The 23,976-nt window shown below is 37.9% G+C and overlaps 1 protein-coding gene across 8 annotated transcripts in view; it reads right to left on the reverse strand.

The window, feature by feature from the left end:
* The window catches only part of LOC114474075 (muscleblind-like protein 1), a 72,688-nt gene that overhangs the window by 29,454 nt on the left and 19,258 nt on the right, over positions 1-23,976 (reverse strand). For all 8 annotated transcript variants that reach the window (XM_028464050.1, XM_028464055.1, XM_028464056.1 and 5 more), the window contains exon 2: positions 22,456-23,502. In XM_028464050.1, the coding sequence (XP_028319851.1) occupies positions 22,456-22,629 (174 nt within the window). In that variant the 5' untranslated portion in view covers positions 22,630-23,502. The remainder of the gene's footprint in view (positions 1-22,455; positions 23,503-23,976) is intronic.

The raw sequence follows: 23,976 nt of genomic DNA on the forward strand, positions 1-23,976 counted from the left end.
AGCTGTCACTATGTAAGGACAGCTTTACATCAAACTAGTAGTTTGGGTGAAAAAAACATACTCATCCAGTCCCACCTGCTGCTCCTGCAGCCTTTGGCAGATTGCCAGAATGCACCGCGACTGAGCAAAAGGAACCAATCAGAGCCAGGATTGTGTTTGATGGACTGTCTGACAGCTGTTGCTAACAGTTGCTTCCCGGGGCTGTAGCGCCATCTTTTTTTTTACAGTGTATGGTCTGTAGGAGTTAGAAGATGGAATTAGCAACTTTTCTGCTTTAAAGGTAATTATTGCTGCTTGATTTACATTATGTTTGATTTGTAATTGTTACACTGGAACTCTGTAGTGCATGTGTTGTTTGTGTGCACGCAGCAGCCTCCGTTTGGGTGCTGTGAGTGACACTGTGTTGTTGCTGCTGCTGCTGAGGTGTGTGCACATTGAGAGAGAGAAGCGCTGCAGTAATATGCGTTTAACAGAGCATGTTATATTACTGTGATGTTGCTGTCAGACTAACGTTAGCTTGTTAGCTTCTCTGAGGGAGGGACTTTGGAAAGTTTGGAGGCAGGGCAAAAGAGCAGCAGGGAGGGAGGGGGAGAGAGGGATCTGAGAATTGCGGACTGCACCTTTAATATGATTAGGAACTTGCTGCATGTGACTCTCATACATTCTCTAAAATGCACCACCATCCTTTCTTTCCATAGTTACCACTTTTACAGATATAGGGTGTGAAAACACAGATATAGTAGTTTGATCATAAAACCTTATTCACCTATAGAACAATGAGCACATATTGTATGTAAAGGTAATTGAAGAAATCAATAGCAGAAGCTCATTACAAACGATCGAACAGATTAAGCTAATAAAACTGATTACCAATTAAAAACTCAAAATAAAACCAATAACAAGACCCAGAAGAACCAAGACTCAAGAGTTAAATAATGACAGGTCCAGTTAACATCCTGGTAATAACAAAATTAATCAGCACGCACATATGAATCAGTAAGGGATCAATAAACTAGTTCTTAATAAATACCCAAATACATGCACCCATGTATGGATTGTAATTCTTTATAATGAAATTTGACCAAAAGAACAAGGTTAAACTACTAATAGATCCCTATGTGCGCATACCAGATTGTTTCTTAATAAAAATGAATACAATCCTTCACGATGTCAGTGGAATGTTGTTTGAAAAGACAATTTATAAATTTTAAATACTGTGACCATTGAAAAATGGTTTCATGACTGAGTAAATAGAAGTAATGGATATATTTCCTGCCATTTAGGGTGAGGTTAGACTACCTTATTAACAGCAATAATAATTATATGCACATATTCACTTATGCAGTACTACTAATATATGTGCTTCAAAATTACACTTGACTAACCTTTGATAAACCAGCCTGAAAAAAACACTCTTGAGAAATATTTTTGTATACAGCCTCCAACACAACAATCAAACTGAAAATAGAAATGAAGACACAGTAATATCATAATTTAGCCTGGAACGCCACTATTTGTAAGATGTGTGATGCAGTAACATCACACGCTCTTATCGATTTTACAAAAGAAATTACAAATGCTCTCGACAGAAAAAAATACTCTGTGGGGCTGTTTGTGGACCAATTCAAATACAATAAAACATGAGATTCTTTTCACCAAACTGGAACAATATGGCATGAAAAAAGTGGCCTTACAGTGGTTGAAAAATTACGGGTTCTGTGCTGGGACCAAAATTATTCAATATATATATATATATAAATAATATAGTTAAATCATCTGAAAAACTAAAATTAATTCTGTTTGCAGATGACAGGAACATAATTGGCACTGGTGAAAACTTTTAAACGCCATCACAAAAGAGTTAATCAACATTAAAAAATTTCTAGATCAGAATAAGTTTTCAATAAATTTTAGCAAAAATGATGACATTTGGTAATAAAGCAATGAAATATGATTTGTTAATACAAATAGAATGTATCAATATAGAAAGAGTTCATGAATGCAAATTTCTTGGAGTTGTCATTGATGATCAAATGAGCTGGAGAAGTCACATTAAACATGTATCCACCAAAATATCTAGAAATATTTTGATTCTGGCTAAAGCGAGATATTACTTAAATAATAAACATTACGCTTACTGTTTTGTTCCTTAATTTGACCTAATTTAAGTTATTGTGCACTGGTATGAGGAAGTACATACAGAAGTTAATTACAGCCACTCTTTATATTATGAAAAAGAGCAATTAGACTGGCTACATGGATCATACTAATACTCTATTTTTTAAAATATAAAGTGATGAAATTCTTGGATATTGTAGAATTTCAAATTATTCAGTTCATGTGCAAAGCGAGACACAAATTACTTCCGAGTAATTTAGAAAAGATGTTTTGTGAAAGAGAAGGAAGATATCATCTGAGAGAGGAGTGAAACTTTAAAATGTGAAATTAAAGAACAACTAATAAAAAAAATGAGTGTAACAATTGATGGAGTGAAATTGTAGAACAAACTCAGCACAGATTTAAAGCAATGTTCAAGCATAAAGCAATTTAGAAATAGACAAACTAGTTGTTTTTACAAAATATAATTAAGAAGGTGTTTAACTGTCAATGATATGAGATGAGCAATGATATTGTCTTGAGAAATGGACCAGGTCTAAAAGACTGACTGTATGCTGTTAACATACTTATGTATCATTTGCAAGGAAGGATTGTAATTTACTGTTGCTAATGGGTGATAGATTGTGATGTATAATAGACATAAAGAGACAGGCCAATTGTGTTAAATACCGAAGAATGTGTTAAGTTATGAGACAGTATGGAAATGGGTGGTAGGGTTAAATAAGTTGAACTTCTTCCTTTTCACTTTCGACTGTCACCACACATAAGGTTTTTATAATAAAAATATACTAAATGAGTAAAATAAAACAAAAAACTAAACAATATTTATACAAAAAGTACACAAAACGACAACAAAAATCCACAAAACTACACCAAAAAAGATACAAAAATACACAAAATGACTCCAGAATCACACTACAATGGCAACAAAAAAAACAATAAATTTCACAAAAAGACAACTGAAAGATGAAAAAAAAAACATACACATAATGACTCCAAAAAAAACATACATTACAGAAAAATACACCAAACAACAAAAATATGAAAGTGACTCAAAATACACAAAACTAAATATTTATACAAAAAATACACAAATTGATCACAGAAATGCACAAAACTACACCAAAAAAGATACAAAAATGCACAAAATGACTCCAGAATCACACTACAATGGCAACAAAAAAACAGTAATTATACAAAAAATGCACAAAATGACAACAGAACGATACAGAAATACACATAATGACTCCAAAAAACATACTGTACATTACAGAAAATTACATATGAATATGAAAATGAAAAAAAACAACATTTATCTTGTTCATGTCCCATAGAATTAAACCAGGGAAATTGCACACGCTATTTTATTTTGCACCTGCAAATATACCCCTTTATATAACACTACAGAGTACTGAGTATATACAGCTCTTTGTACATCCAACCTTCACTCATTTGGCCATAAATGACAACTCTACTTAAGCTCCCACATGAATGCATACTTCTGACGGGCACTGTAGTGTATAATAATTCACAAACTGATTCTTAAATGTGTTATGGCTGCGCTGTGAAAAATATGTCTCCAGGTGAATAAAACCTGTCGCATCATTTTTCTCATTACCTGGCAACAAGGACAAAAAAAGAAGGAGTACAGAGGCACAAACGCAGGAGTTTGAGGACATAGCGGAACACTTGTGGGTCAGTACAATTACTGCAGTCACAGCGATACAACTTCTCCTTCTAACAGGTTCAATGACATTCCATCTTCTCAGACCTTCCCTGTGTTTATTTCTATAATTACCAGCTGACTCTGTGTGATCTTTTGATCTTCCCACCCTCAATGATTTATTATAACAAAACGGCACATGATCTTTTCTGCATTTTCTCTTTTGCTCTCCGTGAGCCTCAGATCTGAGGAAGCTGTGGCTGCTCGTCCAACACTCAAAGCACTGTCACCAGTGTGACAAATGTAATGCTTCAGACTAGATATCCACTGTTCCAAACCGCTGTTCATTATTAATTCTCTCCCAATGGCACTGCCACTCCTTCCTTCACTGAACGAATACCATCAATCATAAAAGCATCATCGTAATGATGGTCGTGATCAGAAATCCTAAGTATAGCCACGCAAAAGCACAAAAACACACACTGAGTAAGTGCTTGTCTAGCGTCCTGTTCACAAGCTTACGTCAGAAAAATATGACATCATACATAGCACAAAGAACAGTCTGTGTATGCAGAGTGCTGCCACACACACACATGCAAACATAAATACACTAAGGGATTACTATTGCAACAACACATCATCAGTATGGTAAAACATAACCTGTCTCATGTGGATCTTGTTGGGTTCTTTTTCTTACAATAAACTTTACATTTTGTTAAGTGCACTAAGATGACTTTGTTGTAATTTGCGCTATATAAATAAAGTTGAGTTGAGTTGAGTTAAAGTCACGATGGCTTGTTCTCTCATGCCATTTATTGTGGTACGTTTTTTTTGGGGGGAGGATTAAGATAAAATGTTTTGCTTTTTTTTTTTTTGTCATTTCTTCCTCTCTACCCAACTTTCTTCTAAAAAAAAAAACTATGTTTATATAAGTTGTTTTCTTCTAACTATCTATCAACATATGAAACATCCATAGTGCACTGGCATACTAGCATAATAGGTACAGGATAAAAATAAAATGTCTTGTTTTTTTTTATAATTTCTTCCTCTCTACCGTGAACCTATGTTCAAATCAGTTAATTATTTTTATTTTTTTTTCTTTCTTTTTTTCTAATCATCCATCAACTCTGGAACATCCCTAGTGCACTGGCATAAAAGCCCGGTTCAGTTAATGACCCCAACATCTCATTCAGCTGGGCAGAACTATAAGCCTTGGGGACAATGCATATGAGATAGATATCTAAAAAGAATTACTGACAATGATTAACACGATACCGGTCGTTGGCAAAGACACTGAAGTAAAAACTGTGCATGAGGTCGCAAAAATGTGAAGCTTCTGAGAAAGCAGCACTTGTAGCACATCACATGTAGATGTAGAGATAGAGGAAAGCTTTTATCTGTAGTGCTCAATTAACCAAACACCAATTACAGCCCTCAGTTGTACCACTCAGTCTGGCAGAATGTGTGTATGTTTGGGGAGCATGCAGCCTCAAAATCATTAGTACAGGAAGCTAATGTTCAGTGGCCAACTTGTGTAATGGGAGCACTAGACCATGCACAACTGATTTCTAATCTCTTGTTCTGTGTTCTCATCTCTGTCATGTTTAACCACTGAAGAATGCATCAACAATTGACATTTTAAACCCAAAACCTGTTAAAATTGTTAAAACCTATTTAATGACATCTCAAAATAAAAGTGCCATACATACTGTATAACAGCCAATACATTATGACCACTATGGCAAATGTTGGTTCTATGGACTAGGGTTAGCATGGACACCCTTACTTTTCTTACTATGATGCACTGTGTACTGTGACACCTCTATTAGAAACAAATCCTTCAACAAATGTTTGGATGCTGACCCATGCAGGGATCTGTATATTTAGAATTAGTCCATGATGGTAATCAATCTGTATATGCTAGTCCTCCCAGTGCAGTAAAGATCAGGGTGAACTTTGGGACAAAACCAAAACAGGGCCACAAAATGTAGTTCGTAATGACATGCAGAGGTGGGTAGAGTAGCCAAAAATGGCACTGAAGTAAAAGTAATGTTACATGTAAATTAAATTTACTCAAGTAAAAGTAGAAGTAGTCATCCCAAATACTTACTTGAGTAAAAAGTGAAAAAGTACTCAGTGAAAAAGTACTCAAGTACTGAGTAGCATCTTATTTAATCAAAAAACATGAAAATCACAACATCTATTCTTAGAACTTATACATTCAAAGGGTTTGTAAGGAAAACGTGACAAAGAAAAGCAATTTGACCTTCTCTCCTTTACATAATTTCCTTGCATCACCCTTTCCTCTCTCTGCCTCCCTCCTGTACATCACCCCACCTTCTCTCTCCCTCCTGCACACCTCTCCGTGTCACCCCTCTCTATACCACCCCATCCCCTCTCAAGCCTTCCCCTCCTCCTGATGCTGAACCTCTTTTTCCTATTTACTTTGTACCAGTATTAATTGTATATAGATAAATGAACTGAAAAACCAAAAATAACTGCTAAAACTTAAGAGTGACATAAGCTCAGGCTTCCCAGGGTGACCTGCATTTTTTCAGGCAAAAGAGTGACTTTGTGAAGTGTTGGTTAATTTTCAACAGGAGTTGATTCTCAAGGTTTTTCCCAAGCAGTTTGCTCCTTTTGGCCCTGAAAACGATAAGACTAACAAAGTCTCTCACAGGTTTCACTTGAGGGCACCAGTGTAAAAGCTTCAGAGTAGGGTAGAGTAGCCAAAAACAGTACTCAAGTAAAAGTACTGTTTCATGTAAATGAAATTTACTGTCGTGGGTACATTTTTTTCAAAAAGTTACTGAAGTACATGTAACGGAGTAAATGTACCTCGTTACTACCCACCTCTGATGACATGGGACCATCAGACCAACTTTGGATGAGCAAAAGGTTTTCAGGTTTACTTTTCTAGAACAATTTTTTGTCACATGTAAAAAACTAGATCATAAAGTACAAAACTATGGATCCCATAATTTTTTTTCCCCCAACTATTCCTGTTCATGCAAATGCTTGTTCTAGCTTACTCAAGGTAAAGTACAATGTGGACAAGCTAGCAGTCTACCACAGGTTGTAAGAAAAATTGAGAGACAATGACAGACACATCTGTACATCTACAAAAGGGAATTAATTCCAATTTTTTGGATTGTAAGAGAAAATCTAAGTTTCTTTTCCTCTTCTTTTTGCAATAACCCTCTTCTTTTTTATATATCCATTAAAAGCCCAATTTAGCGTATTCCATAATTCACTCTACCAGTAAGGCAGACAGCAAGCAGACCCATTAAAACACCCTTAATTGAAGACTAGTGAACATCAGCACGACAAATTCAACAGCTTTTAAGCTTAATTATTTTCATCTCGTCTTTGTATTGCTCCTTCTGCAGATATATTGGCCTAAGTAGGCGATTGGAACCTCCTTCTGTGTCAAGCTTTATCTCTCACTGTCTATTGTATGCAGCTCTTGAAGAACCACTTAAATTTCCCCCATTCACTCTAATGAAGACATCAGTAGAGCTTAATTGTAATGTATCTGATACTAAACCTGAATAATAAAACAGAAAGATCAGGTTCTGCTTTTGGTTATTGTTTTGATCTCTAAGAGCTATATGAAGTGGGAGGTTGTTGGAAACCAGCGGGGAGCTTCCATTCGCTCCAAAAGACTACATTAGGCATATTGAAGAAGAAAAATAGTTAATGTGCCTTCCTGGTATTATAGGTTGCATATCAAATGACTTCTGGTTTCTCTTTGACCTCCTGGAAAAAAACTAATCAGGATCAGATGCCGTAAGGTCAGATGGGAAGAATGTTTTGTTCAGTCCTGCCAATGAGTCATGGGCATGTGGCAGATAATCACGAGACCACACCCTGAGGCTTCCATGAAACAGTCCAAAAAAGAGAAGAGAAAGTTATCAAACACTAACAGAGATGTCAATCGTTGTGTACGTTCATTGCCACACACTCCAATTCCCCTCTTACAAAGGATGTCACTGTACTGGCATCAGCTGCTACTGTCATTGCCTCGAGGTTAAAGCAGATAAGAGAAGATTAGCATTCATTACACCTGATGATATACCAACCGCAAGCACCCACAAAATGATGCACTGGAATTCTTTCAATCGAGCACAAAAGCCGCTAATTCTCTGCATAGCTGATGTGCAGCTCCTGTCTTCTGGGAATGGAAAATAAAATGCTTTTTTTTAATGCAGAGCTTAACATTAAAGTGGAGCAACAAAGATATGTAAAAGTGAATGGCCAAAATGAACATTGAGCATGAAAAATAGAAACTATATAATTTTCTTTGCACTCAAATAACTTTATTACTACTGTTCTACTACTGAGATTGCACATGATATGTATTTTTAATAGCTTTGAAGAAGAATAGTCAAATATTTACCTTTTTCAATAAAATTGACCTTTTTTACAAGTTTGGTTGAAATTTTGTTGCAATGGGGGGATCCCTAAAAATCCTTCAATCTTCAAAGGGTGATGTGACAGAAAACGTTTGGGAATCACTGGTCTATAGCAATGTTGAAGTGTAACTAAACCCTGAGTTTTTGCTGACAGATGTCTAGAAGGAAATTAAAAAATGCCTTGATTATGGGCTTGATTAAGACACACCCACTCTATGCTATACAATCTATGCTATGCTAACTACCTACTCGATACTCACTATCACTCTCTAGTCACAATCCGATCTCGTCACAGATTGCAGAGTCCACAGGTGACAACAGTTTTTATAGGAGGGGCGGGGTCAAAAATGTGGGTTTGTGAAATAAGAAGCCACCAAAAATGCACAAACCACCAATATTGAATGCAAATTTCTATTATAATAGCTGTAGTTTAACATATGAAGGGCAGTAACTCTGACATTTTTATAACAAAATATACACAATTGAAATACTTTGACTACAATGTCAAGAGTTGAACAAGAATTGTTCACACTTTACTCGAAGTTTTATACTTGAGGTGGACATTACGCTGTCATTATTATGACATGACACTTGTCATTAGCATGATCAAGGTTTCATTAAGGTTGTCATTAGGTGTTGTTTGATACCCTAACATTAACTCTTCCTAACCCCACTGAATTCCTCCACCTAACCAAAAAATGCCAACATAGCTCCAAAGGTGTCATAATTTAATAATGACAGCCTTCATTACACCTAATTCATGCTAATGACATATAATAACAGTGTAATGTCAGCCTTATGTATAAAACTTCAAGTGTTACCCAAGATACATTCAACAACACTATATTCATACCCAAATACATTTGTTTGCAGCAGAAAATAATGTATGTAAGCATTAAAGCTTTTTTTTAAATAAGGACAATTAAAATATGTTATTAGTTTTAACCTTTCTGTCTTAAATTCTAACCATTCTTATCCTTCACAGGGTTGTTGGATGGGATACTTTCCCACTTGGCTCAGAGCGCAAAACAGACTAGAAAAGGGTGCTTGTCATAGGCCCAAAACAGGGATAAATCACATGGTGAAGTCTTAAAATCCTTTTTCAATTTTGCTAGCCTAAATAGTTTAAATGGCAACTAAAAAAGAGTAAACAAATTGACAGAGTGGATAAAAAACTTAAATAAACTGAAAAAAAGCTTGTTGATAAGTCATTCCTGCCTACAGCGAACAATCAGCGAAAATCAGTGAAAATGCATTACAAAGCTAAATACAGGTTAGGGTTCTTTTTAATACATAATGTAATACATCATGCGGAAAAGCATGGCACTGTGTATCTTAATTCCTCTTTGCACACAGTGACAGAGTCATCACTGCTCCTCCTTTGCCATATAGTGCTCCAGGCTGCACAGCCATCCACATTGTTCCACATTGATCAAAGTCGGCTTGTACCACTTTAGCGGAGAGCTGGAAGACAGAGGGCAGGGCGATGGCCTTCTTCAAGCCTCCTTGAAAATGAATTCATTTCTTGTGACAGGAGCGGTGACTAAGGGTGTGCCAAGCACTTTGAGATGACTTTTGTTGTAATTAGCGCTATATACAGTAAATAAAGTTGAATTGAAGTATGTATCGTACTTCAGTCAAAAAAGTAGTATTGTTATTCAAAGTAGGCCGTAGATTATTTAAGGATCAGACACCAATCGTTGAGATTACATATTTGGGAACGCATACGCATGTCATCCAACTTCTAATAAAAGCATTGGTAGAAAAGCTGCAATGAGAGACAGCTAGCTGTCAGCGGACCCAACACAGCCCAGCAGGTGATGGTGGAGCCTGATATCACTGTAATCCAGTCCAAGCAGTTTGAGGAACAACGGGAAGTCCTGCAATACACTCCAACAACAAGAGGATATCATGGAACAGTGTTTTTCAACTTTTTTTGAGCCAAGGTACAACTTTTCATTGAAAAAAATTCCCAAGGCACACCACCAACTGAAAATGTTAAAACAATTAAACTCTATAGCCTCTATTAACAATATACAGTCATGATCATCAAAGTGTCTTGAATAGGAATCAAATAAACACTATTTCTACTTTATAATAAAAAAAAGTGCAATTAACAATCTGCATGTGTTTTTTTTTTTAACATGATTCAAATGAATAAGAGCAAAAAAAATCTATTATGATTTTTATATATTTATTTTGCCAGAAGAAGACGGATGGATATATTAATTTTTTAAAATAAAATATGTAATTAACAATATGTAGTCATTCGTATTAAGGAGTTTTGTTAAATGCTGTTTTGTGTTATTTAATGTAGTTTTTTAATATTGGTATAGTTTAGGACTAGGACTAGATAGTACAATCCCTTAGGTAATCAGTACTTGGTGTAGAGGTGGGGATAAAGGCATAAAAGCTTCACAGGGGTCTTCAGGTGGGCACCCTCCTTCATTAGTGTTTCATTGAAAGGCTCACGACACCTCCGTAAGGCTCAACTGCGACACCTGGCATCCCAGATGTGCCCCCCTCTGCTTTTACCCCTCGATGGTCACTTTGCAGCTCAGGTGGGGTCCTTTCTCTTTATCTATAGCCAGCTAGTGCTTTGTTCAGTAGCATCAGACAGTCACTTGACAGCTTGTCGGAAGGCCTTTCCTCGCGCTCCCATTCTTTTGAGAAGCTTGGTTGTGGAGGTGGCAACAAATCCTCTACACCCAATCTCAAAAGGAAGCACCTGGGAACGCCAGCCATGTTGTTCTGCCTCAATTGCTATGTCGGAGTACTTCAGTCGCTTACGCTCATATGCTTCACCAACTGCAGCTTCCCATGGTACAGTTAGTTCCACGATGAAAAGCGACTTCTGAGAGGTTGACCACAAGAGCAGGTTCGGCCTAAGGTTAGTTGTAATGATCTCAGGCGGAAAGGTGAGTCTGGTCTAAGTCAAACAGCATTCTCCTGTCTCGGGCAGTGTCTAGAAGGGTTGCTTCCAGTTTTGCAGATGGCTTTGCTGGGAGTTGTCCTGCTCTTACAAATGGAATGATGTTTGTGTGCCTAGGCATTGGAGGAGGGAGGGCATTGTTGGTAGTTCTCCTTCCTTCCAAAGTTATCGCCAGTTGTTGTAGGACAATATCATTTTATAATAGTCTATACTTATATTACACATATACATATATATATATATATATATATATATATATATATATATATATATGGAGAAGGCCTGGAGGGTGAAGGCATCAGTGGTGCCCGTGGTCGTCGGGGCACTCGGGGCACTGACCCCCAAACTGGAAGAGTGGCTACAGCAGATCCCAGGAAATACTAGACATCTCGGTCCAGAAAAGTGCAGTGCTAGGAACAGCAAAGATACTGCGTAGAACCCTCAAGCTCCCAGGCCTCTGGTAGAGGACCCGAGCTTGAAGGAAAAAGAGGAAGGGTTTGTTTTTTTTATATATTATTATTATTATCATTATTATTCATTTATTTTTAAGTAATAACAAATACATGTATAATGCATTTTTATAATTCAATTTTGTTCTGTCCAATGTTTTTTCGACCAATTAGGTGAAATTAAATAATTTCCCACGGCTCACCTCACAAGTGTTCTGTGGCACAGTGGTTAAAAAACCCGGCATTCTTCAATCTTGCACATGTTGACCAAATGACTGACAAGCCTCTATAGTTCACTGACACACTCTTTTATTGCTTTCTTTTGCTATCCATACACCATCTATCTGCAGTGCCTTCATCTCCATCTGTCCATCACTGTTGGTGTTACACCGTTTGATTTCAAAGAACCCATCCATCACAATTTCAATCTCATCCAATCCGTTTTACAGCGAATGTTTGGCTTTTCTATGCTTCCTTGGTACAGTACTTGTACAATCCCTGCACACATCCCATTAAAATCTAATATTTATAGCCACAATTATGCGCCTATAATTTTCTGCATCATTAATGGCTCTCAGGTTCCTTTTCATAATGATTTCTTATATCCTGTAGACTTGCATTATTTGCGTGTTTCCAAGTGGTTAATGAGTGGATACTCTTGATTTTACTGGTTTATGTGAAAAACATCCGCTTCATAGCGCCCATGAAAAGTCGATACAGCATTGAGACAAAGTGCTGCTGAACACTGTCGCTCTGTTAATTAGCACACCTCTAAAGATTTTTTTCTTATTTTTTCCTCAACTTTTACTGTCTGTTTTAATACTAATACTAATATATGTTCCCCACTGTCTCTCAATCAAATAATATTTTATTTTTTTATGTTTTCATCTGTAAGTCTTGTTATCCCGTTCTTTTAACAAATATTCTAAACCGAAGCACAAACAACAAGCAAAGAAAATATTCGTTCTTCTCATAACCATTACAGAAATCTCACTGCTGTGTATGAGGCTGGTGTCTTTGAAGGATGAGATTTAATAAAGCTCTCATCCAACTCTGATTATTTTCTAATTAAGGGAGTGTGTGATGAGGGCCATTTAGAATGCGTTTATGGCTCTGGGCGGGAAATTACAACAAACACACGGATGACATAAACACATAAAAGTAATACTAAGTCAAACTCTTTTAACTTCACTCCCCTGGGAATAGAAGTCCTTAATCAGCCACACTTCAAGAAATTATAAATCCATACAATCGTACACTGTTTAACGTGCTAAATATCTTTTCATCAGTAATCAGGGTGTTCTTAAATCACTATGCCAACAGACAGAGACATTTTATAGCTTAATGGACTAATAAGTGTGCATATGTATATAAAGTGAATACTTTTCATAAACATTTTAAGCACAAATCTATGTAGTCATTAACATTTGTTTTGTTTCTTTTGCAAACGGTGACATACGTGGGATAACGTGTCTTTTGAGTGCCATCTACCTCTCGTGGGCCAAATTTGAATGAAATTTAAATTAAGACTATAATTTCCAATAAAATCTCATTAAAAACTGCAATCATTGGATTGTCATACAACTAACTAGATCATTTAAATTTCCTGATGAAAAAGCAAGTGGGGATGCAGGCGAGACAAGAAACTTTCACAGAATCAGCTTTTATTCTGAATGGATGATCTATTCAGCTTTTATTTTCAAGGGAAATTCTGCAACCAGTATAACCCCTCGGAGTCAGTATAACCCTATAATCCTCTCAATCAGAAAGATTTCACTGTTTCAAAAGGTTTCAATGGATAATTTTTATATTTATTTTTTTGCCAATTATCAATGTCCAGAATGTTCTGTACGCTTGGTACCCTAGCTGGTATATTCAGATTAAATGTGGAGGACAAGTTAAAGAGTAACTAAACCCCAAACCCCTTTTTTTTCCTGCTGATTAAATATGTATTTGGGTATTAAGCAGTGCCAAATATTAATCTGAGTCCCACTATTCACATTTTAGTAATAATATTTTTATTTTGCACATTTAGTTGTAAAACGTCAGAGTTACTGGCCTCTAAGGGTTGAACGCGGGCGATTACAATTTAATTTTGCGATTGGCTGAAATGGATTCTTTATATTCCCCTGCATCATCAACATTTACTGTTGTTGGCCCCGCCCCTCCTATAAAATCTGAGAAGAAAGAGGGGGGTTTCCTCCAATCACAGCGCTCATTAAGCATTGATTGACAGTTTTAATGAGGAAGTCCACTGTGTTCCGTGTGCAACAGCCCTCTGTCGTGGTGATATTTTTGACTCTGTGCTTCTATAAAGAGCAGATTCTGTGCTAATCAGAGGATTCATCACGCTATGTGTGTATTTACAGACACATCTCTGCTATGTGTGTATTCCCGTCTGTCTTTGCGTGTGTGCGGACGTGTGTGCACGTCTTATCGCTATGTGTGTGAGGTGGTGGGACAGCAGGACTGGTTGCCCCTGAGTGGTGTCTGTAAGGCTGTGTGAGCTTCACGTGTGATTGTGTGTGTGGTTGTAGTTACACATCTCAGCTTATGAACTCGCTATGTGTGTGTGTGTACAGACACATCATTGTGCGCATTACCGTCTGTCTCTGCTCACAGTGGTGTGGACTGCCTGAGTGGGTGTGTCCTACTGCTACAGCTGTAACGCCCATAATCAAGGCAGTTTTCGAATTTCCCTCCTAGTGGTAGGTCAGCAGAAAGCAGGGGTCTAGTTACTCTTTAAGCACCGAAAATCTACATGAAGGTGAAAATTTAGCAACAAAATCCAAATATGTCTTTTAATCTAAATAAGGTACATAGTCTTCCTAAATGCTCAGATCTCCTACCATCATGTCAACCCAGACAGCATTTTTGTCCAAAATCTCTACAGATCTCTCTTTATCTGCTGTTAGGTTGTTTGCACACACTCCACCCAACTCTTTTCATTATTTTGCTCTGATACAATGTGTTCTGAGCGCTATGAGGTAATGGCCTTCGTAACAACACATGCATACGTAATAAGTTTTAAAATGACACAGCAGTGAGAGACTTGCCCAGATATCCACATCCTGCCTGTTGTAGCAATACCATTAACCAGACACCAAAGCCACTCTTGTGATTGCTTACCTGAGGTGAATACTCATGATTTTTCAAACTGCATTCAGCATCCCTGAGGTCATTGCGTATATTTGTCTCCGCTTTTATTTTTATTTTTTTTTTGTTTTTTTTCCCCCGCTTATCTGTTGTGGCGGGGTGTGTGTGTCATCACTTAGTTAGTTGGTGTGTTGGATACCAGACGTGAGTTACTACACCTTCCAGACTCTTTAGACGAGATGAAAAGCAGAAGGTTGTGGCAGATAGAGGGGATGGGGGGAAGGCGAGGTAGTGGTAAAAAAGAATTATGATGCTGTGGAATGACAAAAGTGAGAAAACCAGTCGGCAGAAGATGCTTCGTCACAAAGTGAATTATTGGGCTGTTGCTCCCTGTCTTTGTGAACTTCACTTCACTCCTTTGTATACCAAATATGTCCCCAGTCTAATTTTATTGTTTTGTTGTATGAGTCTGTATCTTTAAGCCATTCAAACATATAAAGAAACCAGAGCGAGGGAAAAGGAGAAGGAAATGGCCTGATGCAATAGAGAGGGATGGACTATGGGGAATGAATGAAGCACTAACTGATTACATATTCTGTCCACAGTAGCAAGAGCAGAGGTAGCAATGGGACATCACGACTCAACATCAATGATGATATTTTGTTCAGACTGTCCAAAAATCCAAAGCCCTCCACCATAGTAAGAGGGCAGATGCATTCATAATGCCAGAAAACTGATCCAGACGATCTGGGAGATCATAGGAAAAAAAAAACCCCAAAGTGAAATAAAAGAGTGTAAAAATGAACTTTCTTAAAAGAAGGATGAATGCTTCATCACAGCCTTGCCTGAAATTAAAGGACACAATTTATTATTCTGAAATGAAAGGTGTCTTTTCACGTCTTGCATGTATCGCTGCTGGTAGGTTATTCTTGAATGCCCTTGTGTGTTTTTTGGCCCCTGGTCTTGTTGTGTCACGTCTCCATGCTGATGCAGCATGTTTAAAGATGGATGTGGGTGTTTGTGTTGAGTCCATGCTGATGCAGCTTATCCATGGATGCATGTAGAAACGGTGCACCTCTCTAAGGACAGGGTGACACTTGGAGGAGATGCTTTAAAGGGGGGGGGCTCTCACTCATTGTACTCAAGGTATTGCCAGCTAGAAAACTTGGTTTATTGTCCACTTAAAGAACAATGAAATGAAGTACCTTTCATAATTATTTATTGATTTGAAGTTGAAAACCCCAACAGAAAACACTAAAAGGCAAACTGTTTTAGATGTTGGTCACCAGATCCCCTCTATGGGTTTGGATATTTAATGGCCGCCATGGCTAGCTAGCTAGCTCTCTATGTGACACATCATTGAAAGCTTGGTGTGGTTACTTTTATTAATTATTGACTATCTAAAGCTGCTACCCACAATAATATTTTATTAGATAAAATCAGTACACCTCACAGATCAATGAATCGAACATCATTTACTTCAAAAAAGAAAGGAAAAAACTTTAAATTGCAGCTTGAAAGTTTGTTTTCATCCCTACTATAAAAGGTCATTTTGTTGATATTTTTGGGCATTGTATTTTGGGATGTGGAGTCATGGAGACAAGTGCATGGAAGTATTTTTACTTCATTCTGATATTACGGAGAATATTAAGAACAAATTATAACAAAATTATTGGTGAATCATTGGCCTCCTTGTCTGGCGAAAACCACAAGAAATCACGGTATGAATTAAGCTAAAACTCTTCAATGCATCCATACACAATCCCAAGTCCCACAATGCACATTTTGAAAAAATGTCCATAGAGTATTTACAGTGGAAATCAAAACAAAACTTTCAATCAGCAATTTTAACCTTTTTCCATTGGAGTAAATGATGTTTGATTCATTGATCTATGAACATATACTATGATTTTATCTAAAATTATTATGGTAGCAGCTTTAAGTTTGAAGTGATTGTGACTAATAAGTCAACACTGTTAATTGTTGACACAGATTTTTTTTCACAGACTTTTGTTTACCTGATGAAGACAAGGACAGAATAGATCAATATTTTAATTAAGTAATAAACATAATGTAAAGACCACGGGGTCAGCAACAAACTCACGGGCGTCTAATGATTGTTTAATGAGTTCGGCCTCCCCAGAATAAGATGGAAGAACTTGCAGAGGAATGGAATTAGCTCCAGTAAATACAAGCTATCACATTGCATCTCCCAGACAAGCTGGGTGGTGGAAAATCACCAGCAAATCTTGGGCAAATTCTATCGAATTGGTAAACCTCCAAAGGAGACATTCTGAGAGAATCTCCTACTTTCAATCTGGGGAAATAGCAACTACCGATATATTTTTCAAATGGGACTCAATGTTTATATCTCAAAATGAGTGTGCAGTGCTTCTTACTGCAAACCTCAGGTTTAGAAAACTGATACATCGGTTTTCTGAACAATCAAACATAAATTGTGTTAAATCACAGATGACTGCTCACCATTCAGAAGTAATAACCTAATAGAGATGCATATATCATAGATTTTTAAATGACTGTCTAATTCTCCAAATGCCTCCCGCCTAATTTACCTCAATGGGATTAAGTCAAAACACCTCAAACGGATAAGTAATTGAAATGAAAGTGTCTGGGATGTCTGTAGATGTGGAAAAAAAAGTATGTCTGGATGTGGGGTGGGTTGAGTGGGGGACAGATTAGCAGAAGTAATGAGAGCAGAGAATGAAACAGGCAAAAAGCAAACTATACAATACACTGGACTCACTCTCCTCCTGTATACTGTGCACTTACATACACCCACATCCCTACTTGTTTCTGCCCCTCGGCCCTCATCTTAAGATATATTACCTTTCCTACTCTCCTGTTTACCGCTCCCTTTGATTTGCCTCTAATTCTTTCTCTTGTGGTCACCACACAGCATAGAGCATCATGGCATGTATTTTAGTGACACTGCTGTTTTTCTATATGAGAAACTCTGACCGTGTATCCATGATTAACTATGTGAGTTATAGGTTTATTATTGAAATGAGACAAAATCATTAGTTATAATTCAAACAGCAATTAATCTCCTATTAGAAAGTTGTCCTCTGGTAATTCTAGCTTAACTACAAGTAAAATTTACAGTTTTTTTTTTTTTTTTTTTTTGTAATAAACGCTTTTTGGCTTGTCTCAATGCTAAGCTTTCTTAAAGGGATCCTCCACTGATCACGGACTGTTGAAGGACTTGCACCCAAAAGGACTTCTATCCTCAGGGTTTGTGTCTTCAACAATCTGTGATTACTCACTAACTTCATCCACCAGCCGCGCACTGTTTAAGGGAGAGTAAATGCCCCTTTGGAAAGCGCCTCTTCTCTGCTTCATTGTCTACAACCAAACCGTAGAGTTGAAACTTTCGTCCCCTACTGTCATAGATTATTTTTCGGGTCACAACTGTTTTCATTCTCTTTCGCTAAACAAAAAAGTGTGTTACATCGACATATTGAACTTTTCCTGATTATTTAGAGCAACCAAAAGTAGCACAAAAAAAGCTGCTAAATGATCTAAAAAGCTAATAAATGATCTAAAAAGCTGCTAAATGATCTAAAAAGCAGGCTGAATGCTTCACTCTAATAGAAAACAAAGGGATACTTACAGGCAAATGGGTGTGTGTGACATCATCAATCACAGGATTTCAAGATGGTGGAAAACCAGTTTTAAAACCATAAAGCTTGGTTGGTTTGTAGTCTCATTTTTGGTGGAAAGGCATAGATCTTCTAACAACGACATTTCAAAGATGTTTGGCCACGTTTGTAAAAACAGTGGAAGACCCCTTTAACATGTCATTCTTAAAGAAATTCTTTTTGTTCCTAGGTATTCCTGCTTGTGTCTCCATCTCCCAGTGACGTCAGTGTGTTTGGGTTGTGGGTGATTAGCTGCCTCATGTTGTGCACTCAGGTGTGACTCGTTCCCAATCAAGCCTCCCTCATTATTTAGCTGAGTGGACACAGAATGATTGCTGTTTCATTGTCATATTATGCCTTGCGTTCCTGCTCCCATTCCCGTGGCATTTCTCCCTCTCAACTGCCAGGCTATTTTTTTGTATATTGGGTTCCTGTTATTAAAATGCAGACTCCTCATGCCTTCTGCCTCCTTTCCCTGCATTTGGGTCCTCTACCACCACCATACCCAGCCGTCGTGACAGAGAGGCTGTTGAATAAATAACCCTTGTGTTTACGACAGATGCTCAGCATATGATTACTATCAAATTACATTGGAGCCCAAAAATTAGTCCATAAACTAACAAAAAATGGTGTATTTACTATTTATTGATGATCATGTAATTAGAAACCACCACAAAACCACTGAAGTATACAAAAACTCAAGAATACCAACAATAAAACGCATGTAAACAACTGAGAGTTTAAATTTTCAAATACTTTGTAGTGTAAAATGATCGTTGACAAAATATATTTGCTTTAAATTATTGTACAAGTGAATGTAAATCTCAGCTGAAACATGATATGTTACATATAGAAATTACTCTTTAATACAAGTCAAATTACACACAAATGAGGTCTTCTTGGCATGTCGGTAGGCAGATAGCCAGCTAGCGCCGACCCTACCTAAGTAGGTAGGAACCAGGTAGGGTAGGTTTAGGTAGCTTGGTTGGTTTGTAGATAATGGAAAAAAAGTTGTTAACTTCAAAGATGTTTACTCTTGTGTCTTCAAATGCAATAATGAAACCAGCTCTTGTGCTGCGAGTTTCCTCAATAATAAGAGCTTCAGGCTTTTGTTGTGGAATCTAATAATGACAAGATTTAATAAAGTTATCACTGGGGACATTGAAATAACAGAAGGGCTTCTGTTATGAAAGAGTTGGACTTATTGAGGAAATCAGCGCGCTGTCAGGCAATCTGAACATGTTCACATGTCACGCCATCATGTCGTAACAGAGCTCCTATTTTCATTTTTGGCTCACCTCCACCTGTTTTCCAGCATAGTCTAATTATGCCTTTATTGTATTTGGATGTGTTTTGTTCACTTGAAGATGAACCAGCTTTGTTTCGGTACTGCCTCATGCTGACAGGACCAAAAGGACAAGCATCTGTCCTAAGTTTCTTTCAAATGAAAAACCACTGGCCAATTGTTTTATAATCTTGTTTGATGTGTTGTTCATTAGTTCAGATTTGCCAGCTTGAATATTATAGGCAGTGGCTATCTGTACAGTTGCCATATCAATATACCGACATTCTATCCGTACGCAGTGCCCCTCATTGGCCAGTTTCGGTCATGTAACTAAGACTAAACCTAACCTTAAATACGTAAACGTACCAATAGCACCTGGGGTTGTCCATACGACAACCGTACGAATAGACACTTTCAAAGTTATGCAGACTTTAGAAAATGACTTCTTTGGATGGGAGATGTGTTATAGACAAGTTTTGCTCATAGAGGCGGCATGTACGGCACTTACAAAGAACTGGATAAGTCCAAAGTGTATGGAGGAGGAAACTTGCTTGTGTTAGTTTTTTTATGAAGAGTAAAGCATGGTAATTTGATCTAGCAATCATAAAGCTTTTTTAGGTGACATTCCTTCTTAAAAGAAGAAAACAAACTACTTAAAAACATATTGTGTTAAACTGGCCACGTTTCCCTTCTTATATAAACAACATTATATAATTTCCTATTTAAGAGACGTTACTTAGTGAAACAACACTGAGCAGACTAGCTTTTTTGAATCAATTCCATCTGAGGTTTTGTCTTTTTTTCTCCACCTATCATACATCACTGGTATATATGACCTTTTGACTAGATTTTTTAAATAATACCTTTGTATTTCTCATTCGTCTTTAAAGCAAATAAAGCCGGGTGGTATGACGAGTTGTCCAGGACTGGGGAGCCACATTTACAACCGTCCGTCTCTTTGTACACATTTTTCTCTCCACACTTCTCTGCCTGTTCTACTCTAACCCCTGTGCCCCTCCCTATGTGCAATGAATTAATCTGCAGATAAAGCTAATCTATCATCCTGTCATGATGACAAGGGAGGGAAGTAGACGTTGGAATGCCCTGGCACCAATTCGGTGGGAAGGGCTCTGTGCGTGGTGCAAAAAGCTTCCTCTAACATTCCCTGCTGCGCCTGCTCCTGCCCTCTCTGCATGTTTGTTTTCAAGATTGATCCAAAGCCACAGCACCTGCCCCTTCAGTCTTACCTAGTGCTCCCAATGCCACCCATAGCTCCAACCAAACAGCCTGTAACTGTAATAACACCATGCCTGGCTTAACAGGGAATTCACCCCTAGGTATGAAAACAACTAAGCTGCAGCCTGGGCTTCTTGATTCACCTCAAGGCCTAGGTCTCTAGTTACTCTGAATAACACGCTGCCTGCCAATCAGACGGGCCGTAAATTAGAAGGATGCACCAAACACATTGGAAAGAAAATTGTCATCCAATACATCAAGACTTGTGCCAAAGTATTCACAAATTCCTACATGATATTGCCCAATCAAACACATTCAACAAGATAAGTAAAGTGTGAATTTTAGGCTCCATGTACAAGATTAGCTGGGTTTCCATTACCCTTGAAAATGCACAAAATCTCAATAGCACAATAAAAACTGGTATCGGAAACACCTAACTTTCGAAAAAAAAAAACAAAAAACATAACACTCAAATATTGTTAAAATGTTTTTACGCTTTCGTGAGGAGCAATTTCAGACTTTTTAATATTTTCTGCAAATTCACGTCACAAAACGTGACGTACCTGGTCACATGACCACTGCTCTCCAAGAAAACCTGGCACGGTACGCGTAGACAGACGAGGAGACCGAGACATTTCTAAGCATTATACTCTAAAATGATTATTGCCACATTAGACAGCAAACAACAAAGGAATAAGAGCATCCAAATTCCTGCAATGAAGTCTCGCGGGATGAGATTTCACGGGAGTTACGAGGCTCCTGCCCAAAACAACCTTTAATCGAAACACGCTCAAAGCACAAATGTACTTTTTCGACATTTAGAATTATCCAGCTAGTGTGTGACTTCTATGGTTCTAGTACCAAGGTCTTTTTTCCTCTGTCTCGATGCATGCCACTATGTCTGACTTGATGAAGTCACTCTACAGTTAATAACAAAATTCCCCGTAACTGGATGTAGTGTAAATAACAACAACGACAAAAAAAACACAAGTGTTACATACTTGTATTTTATGTATTTTGTGTGTTACAATATTTTGTAACCTAAACAACTTGTTTTACATTTTCCTTCTTCTCAAAGTGTAGCAAATGTGAAATAGCACCAAAGTTTGCCTTCCATTAGAACTTTATCAGTTTGGGGCTGTTGACATATAATAAATGAAATGTTATTTTGACAATAACACAATCGTCCGTGTCAAGCCCAAAATACACTGGTTTGCATTTTAATTTTGGAGCATTTATTTTCTAGTAGCCCATTTTTTTGCCCCTTTATTCCATCGTATTTCCCCACATCAACACTGAAAAGGGGGCTGCGGATTGGAACTGTGTTGGCTCAGTGCCAGGGTAAAAATAGAGTAAATTACAGAACCTTCTGAGAACACCCCACTGAGCAACATGACCTCAAAGGACACTCACTCACTCACTCACTCACTGAGGTATGTCAATGTTTCATTACCGATGCTTCTGCAGAAAACGTTGTAAAATGCATTCAAAACTAAACTGCGTATTTAGCTGATCAACTTAATTTACTTCAAGCCCTAGTCTCTCAAAGTAAAGTAACATGACAAGGATAAATAGCACATCATAGGCGTTTCCCAAACTCACCTTGAGCGAATCAAAACAGGCAATGACTCTTCCGTTTTCCACTTGACAACTCTTGGCTGGGTGAGCAAACTTGCACTCATTGTCCAGTCGTGAACAACTTCCTCTCTGGAATTCCCGACAAACCTCCAACGTCAGCCACTTTGTGTCCCGCATCGGTGTCACATTCACTGCCATTTCAAAGCAGGCTGTTGGGGTCGATACGGAAGAGTAGATATCCAGCAAATGCAATTATGAGAGTGTCTAATTGTTGGAAACAGCACCAGGGTAATTGATGGAAAGTGATAAATAAATGACATGGGAGAAACAAGTACAATTTGTAAAGGTTTTCGTCCACAGTGATTCTCAAGGGGAGTCTAGAATGTTTGGGCTGGACTACCACCTGCCGCCCATCCTAAGTGCCTGTTTGTGGCTCAAATAGAAATCCCTCAGGGCCTGTCACCCAAGGGTGCAGCCTGGTGATAGCCACAGAGATTTTCTTTGTAATCTTTCTCCTTCAAACACACAACCCCACAAACACACACACACACAAAAACACACTCCACTTCTCTTCCTGGTAGCTCTTCAGCTAAACTGTCAGATGAGATCAATGACAAAACGCATTATCGATCACATTGGACCATGATGGAATGATGCAGGACTGTAGAAGGGAGGAGAGGAAGGAAGATAAGGGGGAGAGAGATTAAAAATGTTGGTGCTGTAAATTAAGGAAAAGGAGGAGGAAGAGTTAAAGGTGACTGGTGGAAGGGGGGGGGGGCAAAATGACAATTTCCCGTTCGGGATTCGGATCTGTCTTAGGTGAAAGGGAAAGTGGCTGACTTCCAATATAAAGAGCAGAGTGACATGAATTGATAGAGGCCCGACTTGAAGAAGGACGGTTGGAGGTGTGTATCACTGCTGATTGAGGCAGCCTCAGTAGATGGTGCTAGCAGTCATGGCAGTCCATGGTGCTCCTTGTGTGTGTTTCAACAAACACAAGCAGACACAGAGGCACAGGCAGCTCGAGTGGAGCCAAACAGCCACAGGGTCGACGAATGAAGGCACTTCTCTCTGTGGAGAAAAATGGAAAAACTGTCAGTAGAACAAGGGTTGAACTCCACCTCCACAGAAGACAAAACAGAAACAGATATCAGAGGATTTATACACCGTACTAAATGAGGATTCCGTGTACCCTTCGTTCTTCAGTTATTCCGTTTCAAAACCAAATCAAAATAACAAATAAAGAGTGTAGTTATTTTGTTTTACTGACTAACCAAAACAGAAATACAGGACAAGCAGCGTTTTTCTGTTTTAAAATTAAATCTCCTTTTTGTGCAATATTTAAATATTTACAGGAAAACTATGACTGAGAGCTTCATGTTTTAAGCGAACCACACAGAGAGGACCCACTGACGGGGACAGACTTTTGCTGCCTGACAAAAAAAGAGCAATGCATAAGTCACATTAGATGAACTGGTGAACTGAAACGTTAATACATAAATTTAAAAAAAGGATATTTTGTAAAACACACATATGTGATTAAAG

Source organism: Gouania willdenowi, chromosome 13 (genome assembly GCF_900634775.1).
Source record: "Gouania willdenowi chromosome 13, fGouWil2.1, whole genome shotgun sequence".
Classification (NCBI taxonomy): domain Eukaryota; kingdom Metazoa; phylum Chordata; class Actinopteri; order Blenniiformes; family Gobiesocidae; genus Gouania; species Gouania willdenowi.